Below are 19,655 nucleotides of genomic sequence, written 5' to 3'. Positions count from 1 at the left end.
TACTGACCCTTTTGATGGTTCAGTCATTAGGTGATTGTTTTGGGGTTGTGATCTGCTTGGGCTTTCCCTTTACCTATGGCAAAATAAGGAATTCATCAGAAAAATCCACTAAATATTGCTAAGTCCAAAGAAATACCTTTCTTTCCTTTGGGCTTACAGCCAGGCTACCTCTGAACCAAGGTCTCTTGGATTGCTGTCTTTTCCCATTTTATTTGATCTTTCCTAGCTTCCTCCAAACTAAATAAAACTATTGCCTATACTTTCAACTTCACAGGAGCTCTAGGGCAACATTAATAGTTAGAGACCAGGAAAATCAGTACCTAGGTTTGGGGGCTACATTAGGAGTTCTGTTTCTTCATTAATTATTCTAGGGAGGAGAGTCTTCTCTGGCATTTGGCATCTGGAAAAAGAAATATGTACAGTGAGGGAAGGAAGAAGAATAGATGGAAATAATTGTATCTCCAGAGAATCTTGTTCCTGTTGTAAGAGTTCCTAGTTCAGCTATTACATTCATTCAAAAAATATTTGAGTGGGTCAGGCATTATACTGGACGCTATACTCCACTAGAGTGGAAGACAGATGTTAATTAAATAATCCCACTAATAACAATAAAATAACAACTGTGGTAATTGCTATAAATGAAAATATAGAGTGCTATGAGAGCACATAAATGTAAAACCTAATCTAGACTGGGCGAGGGGTGTTCTCTGAAGAAGTCATCTATTAAAAATTGAGAATTGAAGGATGAGTGACTTAGCCAAGTGAACTGGGTGAAGGGAATATGAAGGAAGTGGTGGAGAAGAATGTTCTATGAAGAGGAAAGAGCATATAGAAAAGTCCTGAGACAGGAAGTTAGTTGCTATGTTAAACAGAGAGGCCAATGAAACTGGATCATGGTGGACAAGATGTGTTGAAGAGGCAGATATGGGTCCAATCATGTAGGCCCTTGTAGGTAATGTTAAAAATTTTGAACTTCATCCTGTGAATAATGAGAGGCCATTAATGGGTTTACACAGGACATGGTTTCATCTCATTTTGAAAATGTCAGACTGGTGTCTGTGTGGAGAATGGATTGGAGAGGAACAATGATAGGATAATGGTTAGAAGGCTACTTCAGTGGTCCCAGAGAATGATGGTGGTGGCTTGGACTAGACAGGCAGAGGAGATGGAGAAAAATAAACAGCTTCAGCATATGCTTTGGAGATAAAAATAACGTGGATATAGTGATTAATTAGACATGAGGGGTAAGTGAAGTTGTCAAATAGACAGTTGGATATAGGAATCTGGAGCTCAGAAGTTGGTCTAGGCTAGAAATAAGAAGTCAGCATTTGGTGGTATTTAAAGCTGTGGGAGGAGAGGCTATTACCTAGAAAGAGAGTATAGAATAAGAAGGGGAAAGAGCCCAGGACAGAATATCAAGTAACTCTAATATTTAGAAGTTGGTTAGAGGAGATTGAACCAACAAATAAGACTGAGAAATAGTGGTGAACTAGATAAAAGGAAAACCGGAAAAGTGTGAGCTAGAGGGGAGAGAGTTAAGAATATAAGAGTGCAATATAATGATGGACCACAGAATCAAAGCTGGGTAAGAGGGGACATGAAGACAGAAGTTGATGAATAGAAATAGAGGGGTCAATGAATTAGGAGGTTTCAATGAGACTGAATAATTGTTGCAATAGGGGTATGTGAGTAAGTGAGCATAAAAAGTTAATTTTGGAGATGGTACAATTGCTAGGGATGATAAAATCCTCAGTGTGACTAAGAGAATGAGTAGATAAAAGTGGAAATCACTAGAAGTGAGGAGGATAAGGAACTGAGAAGCCAGGATGTCAGATGGCTCACCCATGAGGATGTTGAAGTCATTTAAGAAAAGAGCTGTAAATATAGCAGTTATTGATTTCGGTGCTTCAGGCATTGCCCATCACCTGCTTCTTCTAAGTTGTCCTGGCAGCAGGAGTGGCAGTCCCCCAGTTCTGATTTCTAGATAAGGACAGTTCTTTCAGCCTCCTTATGATCCCAGTCTAAAAGCATCACTTGGTAGATATTGGTTTGTACTTCTGGGTAGGAGGGTATAATCGTTCATTCTAGAATGTTTGATTAACCCCACAGTCTTATTTAATACGGCATTGGTTACCACCTCTGTATTGCAATAGGAACCTAGAGACCACTTTTGACTATTTCATCCTGAACTATTAAACTAGCTCAGAAAGACAGAGTAAGTCTTCCAGAGGGCTCCATTTCGTATGGTTGAATGTTGATACTCAGCAACCATTTTTATGCATTTTCCTATTATGGTATTTCCCAAGTTGTGTGAGTATTGGTGGTGTGGGCTCCCATCCCCAAGTGCTAGTCTCAGTAATTACGATGGTGATGATCATGGAGGTTTCCAGGAAAACAAGCTACACCTGCAGCAACACGTCTCTTTGGAGTTTCTAAAGCTGCATCAGTTCCTGCACAGCAAAGAAAAGGACATTTTAAATAACCTCCGAGAAGAGGGGAAAGCCTTGAATGAGGAGATGGAGATAAATCTGAACCAGCTTCAGGAACAGTCTCTCCTAGCCAAGGAGATGTTGGTGAGCATCCAGGAACGAAAGGAACAGCAGAACTCCTTCGACTTTCTCAAAGTGAGGCTCTATATATCAACATGACTATGAGGACTCTAGGGGGCGGAAGAGGACGGGAAAGGAGGTATAAGCAGTTTCCCCACCAGGAGGGGCAAAAAACTCCTGCTGTCGTGCTTTTAAGATTCTGTGGAAGAAAAGCAGGAGGCTATTTTTGCTTTACACTCAATAGAAAGCTTTACTTTCACCCTACTAGAAAAGAAGATAATAAAATGCCATTCATAACAGTATGAATTAATATTTTAATATTTATCTATAAAAAAATCTGAAGCTTTATTTCTCAAAAATAATGTTGCAACCTAAGTTGTATCTTTGACTAGCTTTCAGCAATCATAATCTGACCTGTTTGAAAAGCTGTTTGCCAGTCTGTGCTACCTGAAGTTTCACCTCTACGGTGGCGTTGGTTACCACCTCAGCACTCAGAACCTAAATTAGCCAGAGTAAGGAAAAATAGCCTTGGGGCTGGAATACTTACTGTATTTTTCTCCTGAGACTATGTGGCAGTATAGGTAAAAATAACCTTAATTTCTCTATTGTTCCATGTAAAAAGGAACTCTAGAAAAGTATATCAAGATAAGGCCAGTTTATCCTGGGTCAGATGAAGGACGCAGATCAGAAAAGGCACACGGAGGATGAGAGGAGTTGGTGGAGATGGGATGGGGACCATCTGCACAGGATCCCGCTATTGACGATCAAATTCTGGTGGTGGCCAGCATCACCAAAGAAATTTCTGGAGTTGATGAACAGGCATCTAAGTTCTCTATCTCTCTTTTCCTCTTCTAGGACATCACCTCTTTCTTGAATAGGTAAGTGTTTCCATATAGTATTAATACCCTTCTTTCAGTCCCTAGAGGATGTCTAAGAATAAATGATTTATGTCACCTGCAGCTTGGAGCAAGGAATGAAGGTGCTGACACCCAGAGAGCTTATCTCCAGAAAGCTGAACGTGGGCCTGTACAAAGGTCCTATCCAGTACATGATCTGGAGGGAAATGCAGTCCATTCTATCTCCAGGTATCAGTGGGTAAAAGCTATTGGTTCCTGGGGCTCTTAATCTCTGTTTTATTCGTAGGAGCTCTTCTGTGGCCCCAATTAGTACTTTACAGTCTGGGACAGGGGGAAGGATGGCGTTTAGCTAAAAGAAGGCTAGTTGGTATAACTGAATTTCTTCTGATAACATGACCTAAGAATTTATGACTTTTTACTGGTAAGTAGAGTCTGATGTCAGAATTACTTCTCAACCTATGATTTCGTTTGATTGTCCTGTCAAATGTGACAACCAATATTTTATCCTGTTTTGCTAAATCAGTTCTACAAATCCCTGGAGCTTCTCTTCCCTGGAGGAGGAGGTTACTGAACATACTCTTTGCATGTAACAAGGTGTTTACAAGTCCTCTTGTGTTTGATGGCCATCATATAGTGTACAGCATCTTAGGATATTGTTTAGAGGTCTTCAATGCTTCAAAAGAAAACCAGTAATTTCGATAGATGTGCCTAATAAGGACAGTAAGTTTTCATTATCCCGTAGATACCAAAGGACTGAGCAGCACAGAAGAATACAATTGGCATTTCAAGAACATAAAATAAAGTTCTAAATAAAAATCTTTTTAGAAATAAAGTTCTAGATAAAGTTTTTTATAGAATTCATATAGACTCATTAATATTATTGTTTATAGTTACTGATTTAATGAAAAAATCACAAATCTATCCCTGTTAACTATTTTTCCAGGTAATTGATATTGAAAAAATCATCTTTACTGAGGTATAATTAACATAGAATAAAATTCACCAACTTTAAGTGTACAATTTGATGAGTTTCGACAAATGTATATACTTATGTAAATATCTTCAAAATCAAGATATAGAAAATTTCTATCATCCCAAAAAGTTTCCACATATCCCTTTGAAGTCAATCCTTTCCTTCTATCCCCAGCCCCTGACACTCACCAGCCCCTGACACTCACCGGTCTGCTTTATTTCACTTTAGTTGTATCTTTTCTAAAATCTCATGTAAGTGGAATCATGCAATATGTAGTCTTTTGTGTCGGGATTTTTTCGGTTAGCATAATGCTTTTTGAGATTCACCTACATTGTTGCATGTATCAATAGTCATGTTCTATGGATACATCAAATTTGCTTATTCATTTATCAATTGATGGACATTTGGGTAGTTTCTAGTTTATAGCTATTATGAATAAACTTGCCTGAACATTCGTTTACAACTCTTTGTGTTTTAACTTCTTTTGGGTAAATACCTCGTGGTGAGATTGCTGGGTTGTATGTTAAATATATGCTTAACTTTATAAGAAACTACTACATTTTTTTTCTACAGTGGCCCTAATTAGTACTTTAGAGGCCAGAGGACTATCCCAGACTCTAACCATTTTACATCCCCACCTGCAATGGATGAGAGTCCCAGTTTCTCCATATCCTTGCCAAAAGTTGATATTGTCAATCTTAATTTTAACCATTTATTAGATGTATAGTAGTATCTCATTGTGTTTTTTTTCTTCTTCTTCTTCTTCTCCCCAAAGCCCCCCAGTACATAGCTGTATATTCTAGTTGTAGGTCCTTCTGGTTGTGCTATGTAGGACACTGCCTCAGCATGGTTTGATGAGTGGTGCTAGGTCTGTGCCTGGGATCCTAACTGGCAAAACCCTGGGCTGCTGAAGTGGAGGGCGAGAACTTAACCACTGTGCCATGGGGCCGGCCCCTCATTGTGGTTTTAATTTGCATTTCCCTACTGACTAACGTTGAGCATCTTTTTATGTGCTTCTTTGCAATTCATACATTTTTTTGGTTAAGTGTGTTCAATTTTTTGCTCATATTTGTATCAAATTTTTTTAATTATTGAGTTTTTAAAGGACACAACTGTTTTTTAAAGATTGACACCTGGGCTAACGACTGTTGCCGATCTTCTTATTTTCTTCTTCTTCTTCTCCCCAAAGCCCCCCAGCACATAGTTGTATGTCCCTCTGGTTGCACTACGTGGGACACCGCTTCAGCACGGCTTGATGAGTAGTGCCATGTCTGTGCCCAGGATCCCAACCCGTGAAACCCTGGGCCCCCAAAGCATGCGAACTTAACCACTCAGCCATGGGGCCATCCCCTAAAGGACACAAATTCTTTATCAGATGTATGTTTGTCAAACATTTTCTCTCAGTCTGTGGCTTGCCTTTTCATTTTCATGACAGGGTCTGTCAAAGAACAAAAGTTTTTAATTTTGATGAATTTCAACTTACCAGTTTTTTTCTTTTGTTTTATTCTCTTTGTGGCCTAAGAAATCTTTCCCTAGCCCAAGGTCACAGATTTTTTCCTATACTTTCTTCTAGAAGTTTTATCAGTTGAGCTCTTATATTTAGGTCTATTATCAATTTAGAGTTAATTTTTGTATATAGAGTAAGGTAAGGGTCAAGGTTATTTTTTTTTCCCATATGAATGTCCAATTGTCCCCACATCATTTGTTTAAAAGACTGCTTTTTTACCACTGAAATACCTTGGTACCTTTGTCAAAAATCAACTCTAAGTCTACTATCGACTCTCAATTCTGTTCCATTGATCTATATGTCTATTCTTACACCAATAAACAAGTCTTTGTCGCTGTAGCTTTATGGTAAATCTTGAAATTAGTTACTGTGAGTCTTCCTTTCAGTTCATCAGTTTTGCTTCATGTATTTTGAAGCTCCAATATTAGGTGAATACACCTAGGATTTAGGATTGTTATGACCTCTTGATGAATCAATCTCAGTATGATTATGAAATGTTCCTCTGTATCCCTGTGAATATTCCTTTTTCTGAACTCTGTTTTGTATAATATCGATATTGCCACTTCTGCTTTCTTTAGATTAGTATTCACACAGTGTATCTTTTTCTATCACCTTACTTTTAACTTGTGTTTTTATATTTTAAGTGTGTTTTATGTAGCTAGCATGTTGTTGTCTTGCTTTTTTATCCAATCTGACAATCTCTGTCTTTTAATTGAGGTATTTAGACCATTGCCATTTAATGTTATCAGTATGATTTGGTTTAAATCTAGCATCTTGGTATTTGTTTTTATTCATACCATCTGTCCTTTGTTGCTTTTTTTTTTCTCTACAGCTACCTTCTTTGGATTAAGTGTCTTTTAGTTTTCTCTTTCACCTTCACTATTGGATTATTATCTGTATTTCTTTATTTTAAATTTTGTTTTACATTTTTGGCTGGTTTAGGATTTTACAATATGCATCTCTAACTTATCCCATTCTATCTTCAAATAATAGCCCTTTTTGTTTAGTGTAAAAAACTTACAACAGTATACTTTTACATTCCTCATCCTTTATGCCATTCTTGTCATACATTTTATTTCTACACATTATAAATTCTACATATATTATTATTATTGCTTTAAACAATTATATTTTTATTTTTTATTTTTTTTGTGAGGAAGACTGGCCCTGAGCTAACATCTGCTGCCAATTTTCCTCTTTTTGCTTGAGGAAGATTGTCGCTGAGCTAACGTCTGTGCCAATCTTCCTCTATTTTATGTGGGACGCTGCCACAGTGTGGCTTGACGAGTAGTGCTAGGTCTGCATCTGGGATCTGAACCTACAAACCTTGGGCCGCCAAAGCAGAGCATGCGAACTTAACTACTATGCCACCAGCCTGCCCCTAAGCAATTATCTTTTAAAGAGATTTTTAAATGTGAAGAAATATTTTTTATATTCACATATTTACAATTTATGGCACTCTTTATTCCTGGATGTAGACACAAATTTCCATCTGATGTAATTTTTCCCTCTGCCTGAAGAGCTTCCTTTAACAGTTTTTATAGTGCAAGTATACTAGTGATGAATTATCTCAATTTTTGTTTGTCTGAAAAAAATCTTTATTTTACCTCATTTTTTTGAAAGATATTTTCCCTGATATAGAATTCTAAGATGATGGATTTGTTTTTTGGTACTTTAAAGACGTCACTCCATTGTTTTCTGACTTGCATAGTTTCTGATGAGATGTCTATGATCATTTTTATCTTTATTTCTTTGACTGTACTATTTCTTTTTTTTTTTTTGGTTACTTTTAAGATTTACTTTTTGTCACTTGTTTCCACCAATTTGATTATGCTGGATCTTGGTGTGATTTTCTTTATATTTATTCTGCTTGTGGTTCATTGAACTTCTTGGATTTATGGGTTTACAGTTTTCATCAACTTTGGAGTAATATCAGCTATTATTTCTCCAAGAAATTTCACCTATCCCCATTTTCTTCTCTCCTTCTGGGGCTCTAATTTTACATATGTTAGATCACCTCATATTGGCTCATTTGTTATTGATACTCAGTATTTTTTAGCCTTTTTCCTCTCTGTGTTTCATTTTGAATAGTTTCTACTGCTACTTAAGTTCTCTCATCTTTTCTTCTGCACTATCTAATCTTCTGTTAATCCTGTTCAAGATGTTTTTCATTTCAGATGCATTTCATTTTTAGAAGTTTCATTTGGGTCTTTTTGTATCTTCCATTTCTCTCCTTACCATGTTCATGTTTTCCTCTACATTCTCAAGCAAATAGAAGATATTTATGATAGCTGTTTTAATGTCTTTGTTAATTCCATCATTGTTGTCATTTCTGGGCGTGTTTTTGTTGCTTGATTTTTCTCCTGACTATGGATCGTATTTTCCTGCTCCTTTGCATGGCTAGTGATTTTTTTCTTTTTAATAAACTTCATTTTTTTAGGACACTTTTAGATTTATAGAAAACTTGAGAAGATAGCACAAAAAGTTCTCATAAACCTTATTGCCAGTTTCACCTATTATGAATATCTTACACTGAGTGTGATACATTGTTTTTACAATTAATGAACAAATACTGATATGTTATTATTGATTAAAGCCCATAGTTTCTTTAAATTTCTTTAGTTTTTACCTAATGTCATTTTTCTGTTCCAGGATCCCAGCTAAGATGCCACATTACATTTAGTTGTCATGTTTCTTTAAGCTCTTCTTGGCTCTAACACTTTCTCAAATTTCCCTTGTTTTTGATGACTTCAACAGTTTTGTGGAGTACTGGCCATATATTTTGTAGGATACCACATTATTGCAATTTGTCTGATATTTTTCTCATGGTAAGACCTGGGTTACGAGTTATTGAGAGGAAGACCACAGAGTTAAAGTGCCATTTTCATCACATCATATCAACCACAGATACTGTCAACATAATTTATGACTATTGATGTTGGCTTTAATCACCTAGCTGAGGTAGTATTCATAAGGTTTCTTCACTGTAAAGTTACTCTCCCCTGTTCTTCCACACTGTACACTTTAGAAGAAAGTCACTATGCGCAGCCTACACTTAAGGAGTGGGGAGTTATGCTCCGACTCCTTGAGGGTGGAGTATCTACATAAATAATTAGCCCACTTTCCAAGGTAATACTCTTCTGAGTACTCTGCCTGATGTTCCACATATTATGACATTTTTCCATTCTGGCTGGCAGGATTGAAAATTATTCCCAGTCTTGTGTGAGCTCTAGAAATTGTTTAGACTACTGCTCTCTGGAGATTCTTTTGCTAGCCCTGAAGAGTTTCACTGCAGATTGATATTCAGCCACAGCCTTGAGGGAACCTCTTCATAGATTTTGAAAGTCTCTGTGCGGCTCCCTCCACTGTGTTACTCTACTCTGAAAATTTTAGCTGTCTTGGTATCACAATGTGTTTTTCTTCCTGTCCTCTTTGCCCTGCGAAATCAAACTTCATTTCTAGCAATCATTTAAAGCATAAACTGATTTTTCTTTATTTTTGGTATAATTTTACATCTAAGAAAATCAAATGGGATTTATGTAATATGTGGCTATTTTACTAATAATGTAACTGTGGTCAAACCTGGGTAATATATACATCATATTTCTTATTTCTAGGCCTTTGCTTATTCTGCTGGTTCATATTTTCTCCTTTCTTGCCTTACAAGAGAGGCTGTTGCTCAAGGGCAGGGGCTGGTAGTTTTTCTGTAAATGGTTAAATAGTAAATATTTTAGGCTTTGTGGGCTGTATGGCCTTTGTCAAAACTACTTAACTCTGCCTTTATAGTGAAAAAGCAACCACAGATGATATGTAAATGAATGGCCATTGATATGTTCCAATAAAACTTTATTTACAAAGAAGGCAGCTGGCCTGCTGGTTGTGGTTTTACTAATTCCAGTGTAGGGAATCATTCCACTTAAAATATTTCAATACATTTCCTTTAGTTTTGTGTGTATCAGTAAAATATCATCAAAGTTCATTCGTTTATTAAACACACTCTAATAGAGGGCCTACTACATGCTAAGCACTAAGTCGGGCTCCAAGGATATAGAAATAAAAGATGTAGTTTCTGCTCCAAAGAAGGAGAGGCTAGAAGACCAACTTAGAGTCTATTGTAGCCATCTAGGTAAAAAATTATTAAGATCTAAGCCAAAAGCATGGGAATGGGAATGGAAAATAAAGAATAGACTCCAGAGACAGAATTCTAGAAGCTGAAAGGTACTGGACAGTAGTTTGTAGTATGGGATAGAGAAAGGTGATGTCAAGGATGGAAATGTAAGAGATGCAGATTCTGGAGGGAGCTGTTGAGTTCAATGTTGGCCATATTGTATTGAAGGATCTACAGGACAACTAAGTGAATATATTCAAATAGGTAACTATTCTAACTGGAGCCTAGTAGAGAGGCCAGGGCTGGAATAATCACTAAAGAGTGAGGTAGCTGAAGCTATTAATAGAAATGAGATTTCCCAAGGAAAGTGAGAACATACAGCCAAGGAGGGAGCATCTTATAGAGAACACCAACAGATAAAGGACAATGAAGTCCCCAAAAGCGACTGAAGTATTCTAGCAAGAGAAATAAGATGAAAACCAGGAAACGAAGTTGACATGGAATCTAAGGAAAGAGAGCATCAAGGAGAAGGGAGTGATTATTCATGCTAAATGTGAAGATCAATTTACAAAGTGATTGGAAAAGAGATGTTATTAACAACAATTAATGACTGTGGTAAGGGCAATTTCAAAAGAGTGGAATGGGTAGAAGTTATATTGTGAAGGGTTCAGGAGTGATTTGGAATGAGGCAGTAGTGAAGTGACTAGACCACTCATTTGAGAAGTTTCACAAAGATGGGAAGATATGAATGTGGGAGTAGAGTCAAAGAGGACTTTTAAAAACATACTGAAGGGAAGCAGACTATAGTAAGGCAGGAATCAACAGTAAAACAAAAGGAATAATTGGTGGAAGTAAGGAAGAGATACCTAAAGCAGAGAGATGTACTGACTTTCCTGTTCCCTCTGAAACTGGAGAGGAGATAAAGACAGTAGAGGCAAACAATTATATCAGATGGAGCTGGCAGTATGAGTGGGAAGAATCAAGGGATTTTATAAGATGTACTATAGTTTCTCTGTGAAGCAGGAGATGAACTCTTCTGCCTGGGAGTTGGAGGGAGGAAGTGATGGAATAGCAGTTTGGGGAAGAAGTTGAAGGTTTGAAATTGCTGTTGTGAAAAACTGGAGAGGACTCAATTTGGGAAATACAGGAGTTCTGGGCAGTGCTGATGGAAATAGTGAATTTGTAGTGGTATCCATATGTACAATTTTGTGATTTTCCTCCTGCAGTGGTCAGGAACTGTGTTGTGAATTTGAATAGCTAGGTAGATTCAGGGTTGGAGAGTTGTATGGCAGGTGCTGCAGATAAGAAGATAAAAGTGTTGAGGTTATTGGCAACAAAGCCACTAACATGAAGCTGTTTAGGGAAGGATTTTAAGCCAGGAAGCACATAGATTATGATAATAAGGAGAAATCAGAGACTAGAGTAGTTAATGAAGTCAAGTAATGGTTGTAGGGGGAGATGAGAGTAAGAAAGCTCAAAAAATAAGAGAGTGGGATATGTGAGTTTAGGATTTTAGAGAACAAATAGTTCCCGATGACTACAAAGTCCAAAATATGGTCACTGATATGGACAGCTGAAATGTAATGGAGTCAAAAGTCACTAGCAGTAAAGTCAAGGACCTGCAAGAAGTAGCTATATCCAAAGGACAGTAAAATCACTTGGGATGATTGGACTGGAGCTGGGGTAGAGGAGTAAAGCTAATCCAAACTGCAAGGAGTGTAACCAGGAAGTTTGTACACGATAGCATCAAATTGAGATAGAGGGTAATGTGAAATATGAAACGACAAGAGCCTCAAATGAAGAGTAATTGTTACATGAGGATGAGGAGTAGAGTAGGCATTTGGAAGTGGCAATGGTGGCTACTAGATCCCTGGCATCTGAATTTGGAAAATGAATAGTCTAATGAACTTTTGGAAGCTGTGTTTTTTCGGGAAGAACCAGACAGGTTTCTGTTATAGTAGGGAGGTTATGAGAGAATTCTGTAAACTGAGGATGCAGGAGAGTTAATTAGGGAGGGAGTTCCAAAAGGCAGAGTGGAAAGGGTTGGGTGGAAGCAGTGGGAGGATGAGTGAAGGTAGAGGAAGCCAGAAACAGAATAATGGGGACAAGAGTACATTAGGGGATAAATCACTGGAGGGATCTATATTCTGAGCGTTGGCTAAGGATAACAGGAATATGAGGCATGGTGGAATTAGTTGGTGTCAAGGTTTCAAATGGAACTTTAAAGTTCGTTTATTTAACAGTTACTTGAACACCTAGGAACAGTTCTAAATTTTGAACATATATGAGGAGATAAAACAGATGAAGTTCCTGCCCTCCTAGAGATTACATTCTAGTGAAGAAGATGGACAATGAACAAGTACATAATTTCACACATTGTGGAGAAAATAAAGCAAGGTACACTCAATAAATAATTATTCATGAAAAAAATAAAACAGGATAAGAGCACAAACAGTGATGAACATGCTATTTTAGATGGAATGGCCAGAGAAAACACCTCTGAGGAGGTAACTCACCACCCACCCCCACACACATATTATTGTAGAAATTTCCAAACATACAGAAAAGTTTAAAGAATTTTATAAAGAACATCCCTATACCTACCTAGATTCTATCATTAACACTTTACTGAACCTGCATGAACAAATGCCCAAATAATGTAAAGGAGTGAACCACATGGGGAAAGAGAGTTTGGGGACAAGGAAAGAAAGTGTGAAGGCCCTGAAGTATGAATGAGCTTGATGATTCAAGGAACAGCCAGAAGGCAAAGGTGGTTGGATTAAAGTAAATGGGGCCAGTGTGGTAGGGAGATGAGATCGGAGAGGTGGGGAAATCATGCAGGTCTTTGCTCTCTAAGGACTCTGGAGTCCTTACCTTGGGTGTGATGGGGAGCGTAAGAGTGTGTTGAGTAGGAGAACTAGATGATCTCATGCATATTATGGGCAGAATAGGTTATGATGGGCAAGAGTGGAAACAGAACAGTTAAAAAGCTATTGCAAAAGAAAAAAGAAAAAAGAAAAAAGCTATTGCAGGAGTTCCAGGCCAGTGGTATTTGCGGAAGTTATCTGTCCATATATTCTGAGCAGGCTTAGAATATATTTTAAAGGTGGAGCTGACAGAATTTACTATTGAATTGAATATGGCATGAGAAGAAAAGTGGGGATGCAAAGCTGACTCCTAGGAATCTTCAGAGCCAGTGCAGGCTGCGCTAGCTGGAGGTGTCAGAGGCTTGGTGATGAGAGCACACTGAGGTTCTAAAAAGGTTGGTAAGAAGCTTTATGATACCTCCAAAGAAATACTAGTCCTCACATTGGAAAGAGTAACGACCCAAAGTGGATGGGGATATGTGAGGGAGAGAAGACGCAGCCTATATGGAAAAATTCAGGATTCTTCAGCCTCTTGTTGGAAAGAGAAATCCTTGGGATGATGGAAAAGACTCAGGCTTTCCTGGGAAGAGAGAGTTGGATTGGATTGATCTTGCTTCCAAGGATAAATAAACCCATTAACAACAATTGTATGCATATATGTATCCATGTCCATGATGTGAACATACATAGTTTTTATGTTTCCTTTATGAAATTTTGTGCCAAGGTGCAACTACCTCACACCTAGAATTTGTGTCATCTCCTTGCTGGTATGCTTCCAACTTCTCTTCATCTAGAAATTCTTTTTTATACTGCTGCCCACTGATTTGTCTAAACTAATGCTTATCAAATTACCTGTGATGAAGCCCCAGTTTTTAAAATCTCAATTGTCATGGACTGAAACGTTTGTAGAATACAATATAAATTAACTACTTGAAAAAGTAGAATTAAAAAAAACAAAGATAACAAAGTGCAAACCAGTTTTTTAATTATTAGAATCAACCGACATAAAATTATCCTGCCAGGTTGCTATGAAAGTTTCTAAGATCTCACTCATTTTTTTTTTTTAAAGATTGGCACCGGAGCTAACAACTGTTGCCAAGTTTCTTTTTTTTTTTTCCTACCTTTTCTCCCCAAATCCTCCCAGCATATAGTTGTATATTTTAGTTGTGGGTGCTTCTAGCTGTGGCATGTGGGATGCCGCCTCAACGTGGCCTGACGAGCAGTGGCCTGATGAGCAGTGGCCTGATGAGCGGTGGCCTGACAAGCAGTGCCATGTCTGCGCCCAGGATCTGAACTGGTGAAACCCCGGGCCACCAAAGTGGAGTGCGCGAACTTAACCACTTGGCCACGGGCCGGCCCCTAAAGTCTTACTCTTAATTTCTGTACTATCTTGTCCCAGACAGGTAAACACACAGTTTGTGGACTACATTCTGATGAACAGTGGCATAAACCACTCCAGATCTCAAAAGACCCATTATCTATTAAATCAAATATAAACTTCTCACCATTGTCGTCTAAACTCTATACCAGTTAGCTCAGTCTTACCTGCCTCTGACAGGCAAGCCCTTACTTTCTCTCCCACACAAGCTACTGTTTTTAGTCTATTCCTTTTTTGCCTCGGTTTACCCAAAGCATCATGAATACATCTCACAGATGTTATGCCACAACTGAAACACTTACTGTCCTTAGAAAGCTCTCCTAGGACAAACTTAACTAATCTTTACCCCTTCAGCATTTGAATTTTCTTATATTGACTAGTACAGATTTATATCATTTGTATTGTTTTCTTTATTATAGCATAAATTGCTTCAGAGTAAAGTCTGATTTTTTAACACAAATATAAAAATGTCTAGAATATAGCCAATGGACACCAAAACAATAAAAAGCATATAGGTTATTACCTGTCTAACAGTGTATGTGCATGGGGAGATAAAGTACTGGTGTCTATGTAAATACTGTCTTTTACTACAGGAATTTGTATTCACCCTTCTATCCCATGCCCTGCTTTCTCTTATTTTCTTACTAGGACTATCTCCCCTAACTCTGGACCCTAAAACAGCTCACCCAAATCTGGTGCTCTCCAAAAACCGAACCAGTGTGTGGCATGGTGACATTAAGCAGGTAATGCCTGATGATCCAGAGAGGTTTGACTCCAGTGTGGCTGTGCTGAGCTCAAAAGGCTTCACATCTGGAAAGTGGTACTGGGAAGTAGAAGTGGCAAAGAAGACAAAGTGGACAGTTGGAGTCGTCAGAGAATCCATCATTCGGAAAGGCAGCTGTCCTCTAACTCCTGAGCAAGGATTCTGGCTTTTAAGACTAAGGAACGAAACAGATCTAAAGGCTCTGGATTTGCCTTCTTGCAATGTGAAACTGATTAACAACCTCGACAAGGTGGGAATATACCTGGATTATGAAGGAGGGCAGGTGTCCTTCTACAATGCTAAAACCATGACCCACATTTACACCTTCAGTAGCACTTTCATGGAGAAACTTTATCCCTACTTCTGCCCTTGCCTTAATGATGGTGGAGAGAATAAAGAACCATTGCATATCTTACATCCACGGTAATTAGTCATACTATTGTATAAATTCAGAGTGTTATTAAAGAGGTATTGAAATAGTTTACCAGTCTCACTGGTTTCTCTTCCCAATTTATGTGGAACTTTGGAATAACAAAAAGAGGATTCACAAATTAAATTCCATTCTCAGTGTCCTAGGTGGATTTCACTGGAGCCTTTCAAGAAAGATGTCATTCTAATTCTCTGGGGTCTAGGAGCCACTCTCATGAGAGTGATCATCATGCTACTGTTACTGGAGTAAACTGCAACTTGAGTTTGTGGTGCTCAGGAAGCCTTTTCAAATGTGCCCAGAAATTCTATTGTGCTGTCATTATTCTCCAGCATAATGACTCTTAATAGATGAATTTTCATATGTGTACTCTTTTTTCCTATTTAATTATCTTTTAATATAAATTTTGCAACATTTCTTTTCTGGAACTTGTTGTTGTAATTTTAAAAAACTGCTCCAGAGACTTAAAGGAAAAAAAAAAAAGGAAATGGTCTGGGCTAGTTTATAATCTTGTCTTGAATTCTCTCAAGATACATTTTAGTCCAGCAAATCTCTGACTCTTTCTCAGTCCCTTTTTCTTGCTTTATCTACCTATGGGGGCACTTGTTTTTCTGCACTCAAATACATTTAAGTATTTCCATCTACTTTTGAATATGTCCTTTTCATCATTCCTGCCTATAATTTAAATATCAGTATTTTTCATCTTGTCCTCTCCAATATACTCATCCTCCAGCTTGTTGCTTCTTTCAAGTCTACAGTTCTTACCATCACTGATCTCAGCAGTACCCTTGATGAACTGTCCCTATTTACTCTCCTTGGAAGACCCACCTAACTGGACTTCATTCTCTATATCTGACGGATTTTTTTGGCGGGGTGGGCGAGGTATATGGGACCTGCAGCACCGACCCTCTAAAATTACAATTAGCACAGCTCTTTGGCAGGGTGAAAGCCCCCTATCCTATCTGTCATAATGGAAGGATACACACATACTACATGTAATATTCATGTAGTGTTGGCATATACGATACACATACATTTATAGTTGCTGATTTGGGTAAACAGCCATGACATGACTATGGCTACACTTAAGAAATTACTTTTGTTTCTTAATGAATTCACTTCAATCAGAATATAATGAGGACTTATTTTGTGCCTGGAACCTTGCTAGATGTTTTGAAGGACATAAAAGAAGCATAAAAAGAACAAAAGGTTCGGGCTGGCCCCGTGGCCGAGTGGTTAAGTTCGCGCGCTCCGCTGCAGGCGGCCCAGTGTTTCGTTGGTTCGAATCCTGGGCGCGGACATGACACTGCTCATCAAACCACGCTGAGGCAGCATCCCACATACCACAACTAGAAGGACCCACAACGAAGAATATACCACTATGTACTGGGGGGGCTTTGGGGAGAAAAAGGAAAAAATAAAATCTTAAAAAAAAAAAAAAAGAACAAAAGGTTCATTTCGGGAGATTTAAAAGAAATTCAGATGCTTGGACCCCACCCAAGACCAATTAAATCAAAATCTCTAGGAGGTGGGGCCCAGACATTCGTAGTTTCTAAATGCTTTCCGATGATTCTAAAGTGTGTCTAGAGCAGAGAGCCACCGAACTAAAGGGACATGTTTCCTTTTAAAAAAATTTTTTTTAATTTAAATTTACAGAAAAATTGCATATTCGTATGATAAACTCCCATACACTCTCCATGTGGATTCACCAGTTGTTAACATTTGCCACATTTTCTTATTCTCTCTCCCCCACATCCACTGCATATGATTTTGTGTGTGTGTATAATTATTACTAATGTTATTTTTGATGAACCACTTTAGATTAAGTTGCAGGCATTATAATTCTTATACCTAAATACTTCAGTGAGTTCCTCCTAAGAACCAAGATATTCTCTTACATAATCACAGTGCTAAATCATCAAATTCAGAAAATTTAACATCGACATGATACTACTTACTAGCTAATATACACTCCATATTCACTAAGTAAATATTTCTAATGGTGGGGTTTTTAGGCACTGTGGTAAAGAATTTCAAGTAGCATGACAAGGAGTTTGGGTGATGGAAGAGAGCCTAGTTGCTATCTCTTAAGTCAGATGCAGAGTTCTAGATAACTGAAATCTAAAGTCTGTCCTTGGGGACAGACAAATACTACAGAGTTCGGAGAAAGGAGACGTCAGTATTCACCAGAATAGGAGGAGAAAATTCCATGGAAAAGTTGGGATTAAGTCAGAGTAGTGAAAGATGAGTAGGAATGAATAAAAATTCTAATCTGAATTTGGAAAATATACTTCTTAAAAATGAATTTTTTTGTGGTGATGGTTGTGCAGCTATATAAATATACTATAAATTAGTATATTTGATGGGATGTAGCTTATATCACAATAAAGCTGTTTTTTAAAAAAGGAAAAGATAAAAATGAATATTATATTCAAATCGCCAGGGGAACAAGGACAGACCACAGGTGTACACATATTTCCCTCTATCTGTAGGTGTCTACCTTAATACTTTCTCTGATGCACTACATCAGCTCTCCAGCATTTGCCTTAACATAGATGACACAAATTTATTTTCCCAGATAATTGGTTATTCTATACTGAATAATTCAAACAACCCCTCTACTTAGAACTCAGATTATAATTAAAGGCACGAATCCTTCTAATGAGTGTGAATTATAAAACACCAATATGGGACTTCTCTGCTAGAAATAGACTCTGAATGATATTCACTAAGAAGCATGACTGGGCCTATTTAGATATTGTTTTTATCTTAGGCTACAGGAGATGAGGTCGATAGTAATAAAAATATCCTTGTATGAAGTAGAAGGTAAAAGAGGCCCCAGTCAGCGTGCTAGGATTCATTAAGGTGAGAACCTTAAAAGGGGAATGCCTTGCACGTTTCTTTGACTAAGCGGACTTTTAGAATACCAGTGGTAAGATCACTGCACGGTTGTATAATATAGCTGAGAGAAAGGAGAAGAAAAAGACAGTAAAACGGGATTAGCAGGTATTTCCAGGGAAACAGATGCTCTTGATAAATTAATTTCTCAGATGAGTAAAGATGATTTATTCAAGGTCAAATATTTGTTTAACTACTTTAGATAAAAAGTATGTCCTCCTAAGTTGACATAGTTTCTTGATTATTTTTCAAACATTAAGTTGTAAAATACACACAGAAGAGTGTATGTAATGTATATGTACAGTTTAGAGAATAAAACAAAAAACAAACTCTCATTAATTGACCATCTAGCTTTGGAAACAGAACAGTATCAAAATCTTTGAAGGCCCCTGTGTGCCTCTCTTAGTCCTGAGGAATCACTATTCTACATTTTGTATCTGGCTTTTTCCTTTTGGGAAATAATTCATAGGTATGTTTTTCCAACGAATGTACTATTTAGGTTTTTCTATACTATATATGTATGCATCCCTAACAATACAGTTTCATTATGCCTGTCTTTTGAACATTAAATGAATAGAATCATGTTGTATGTTTCCTCAGCTTTTTTAAAATTCAAAATTATGTTGTATTCCATTGTATGAAAATACAATTTAAATATCCAAACTACTGTTAATCGATAAGTGGTTGTTTCTAGTTTTTTTCTTTTCTTTTTTGGTGGTTGTGGTTGCTATTAGCGACAACGTTGTTATAAATATTATTGTATATGTGTACTGGTAAAGGGGGCAAGAGTTTATCTGGGTATACGTCTAACAAATGCTGGGACATAGCATATGCACGTCTTCAAGTAAGCAATGCTGAACGGTGGTCAAAGCAATTGTGTTGATTTACATTCCCGCTAATAGTGGGAGTTCCCATTAATCTATGTCTTTGCCAATTCAATTTTTCCCAGTAAGGTGGGTACATAACGGTATCTCACTGTAGTTTTAGTTTGCATTTCCCTAATTACCACTGTGACTGAGCATCTTTTCATGTTTATTGGCCATTTAAATTTCCTCATCTATGAAACGCCTATTCAGGTGTTCACCATTTTTCTATTGGGTTGTTTGTCTCACTGATTCATAGGGTTACTTAAACGTTCTGGATCCAAGTCCTTTGTTGGTTATTGGCCCTGCAAATATCTTCTCCTACTGGTTAATACTTGCGTCTTGTTTAAAAAAATTCTTCTCGTGGCTGGCCCTGTGGCCGAGTGGTTAAGTTCGCGCCCTGCCGCAGGCGGCCCAGTGTTTCGTTGGTTCGAATCCTGGGCGCGGACCTGGCACTGCTCATCA

At 37.7% G+C, this 19,655-nt stretch overlaps 1 protein-coding gene across 7 annotated transcripts in view; it reads left to right on the top strand.

Annotated features, from left to right (window-relative positions):
- The window catches only part of TRIM69 (tripartite motif containing 69), a 32,037-nt gene extending 15,172 nt beyond the window's left edge, over positions 1-16,865 (top strand). For 2 of the 7 annotated variants that reach the window (XM_001502736.6, XM_070237636.1), the window contains 4 exons: positions 2,391-2,624; positions 3,405-3,427; positions 3,510-3,634; positions 14,888-16,865. In XM_001502736.6, coding sequence (XP_001502786.1) covers positions 2,391-2,624; positions 3,405-3,427; positions 3,510-3,634; positions 14,888-15,429 — 924 coding nt within the window. In that variant the 3' untranslated portion in view covers positions 15,430-16,865. Of the gene's footprint in view, positions 1-371; positions 2,625-3,404; positions 3,428-3,509; positions 3,635-14,887 lie in introns of all 7 variants that reach the window. The other 5 variants (XM_023618442.2, XM_070237615.1, XM_070237625.1 and 2 more) reach the window with 5 other exon arrangements.
- The last annotated feature ends 2,790 nt before the right edge of the window (positions 16,866-19,655 follow it).

The sequence above is a fragment of the Equus caballus genome, chromosome 1 (assembly GCF_041296265.1).
Source record: "Equus caballus isolate H_3958 breed thoroughbred chromosome 1, TB-T2T, whole genome shotgun sequence".
Classification (NCBI taxonomy): domain Eukaryota; kingdom Metazoa; phylum Chordata; class Mammalia; order Perissodactyla; family Equidae; genus Equus; species Equus caballus.
Note: the sequence above shows the minus strand (reverse complement) of the source record. Positions and strands in the feature narration are given on the sequence as shown.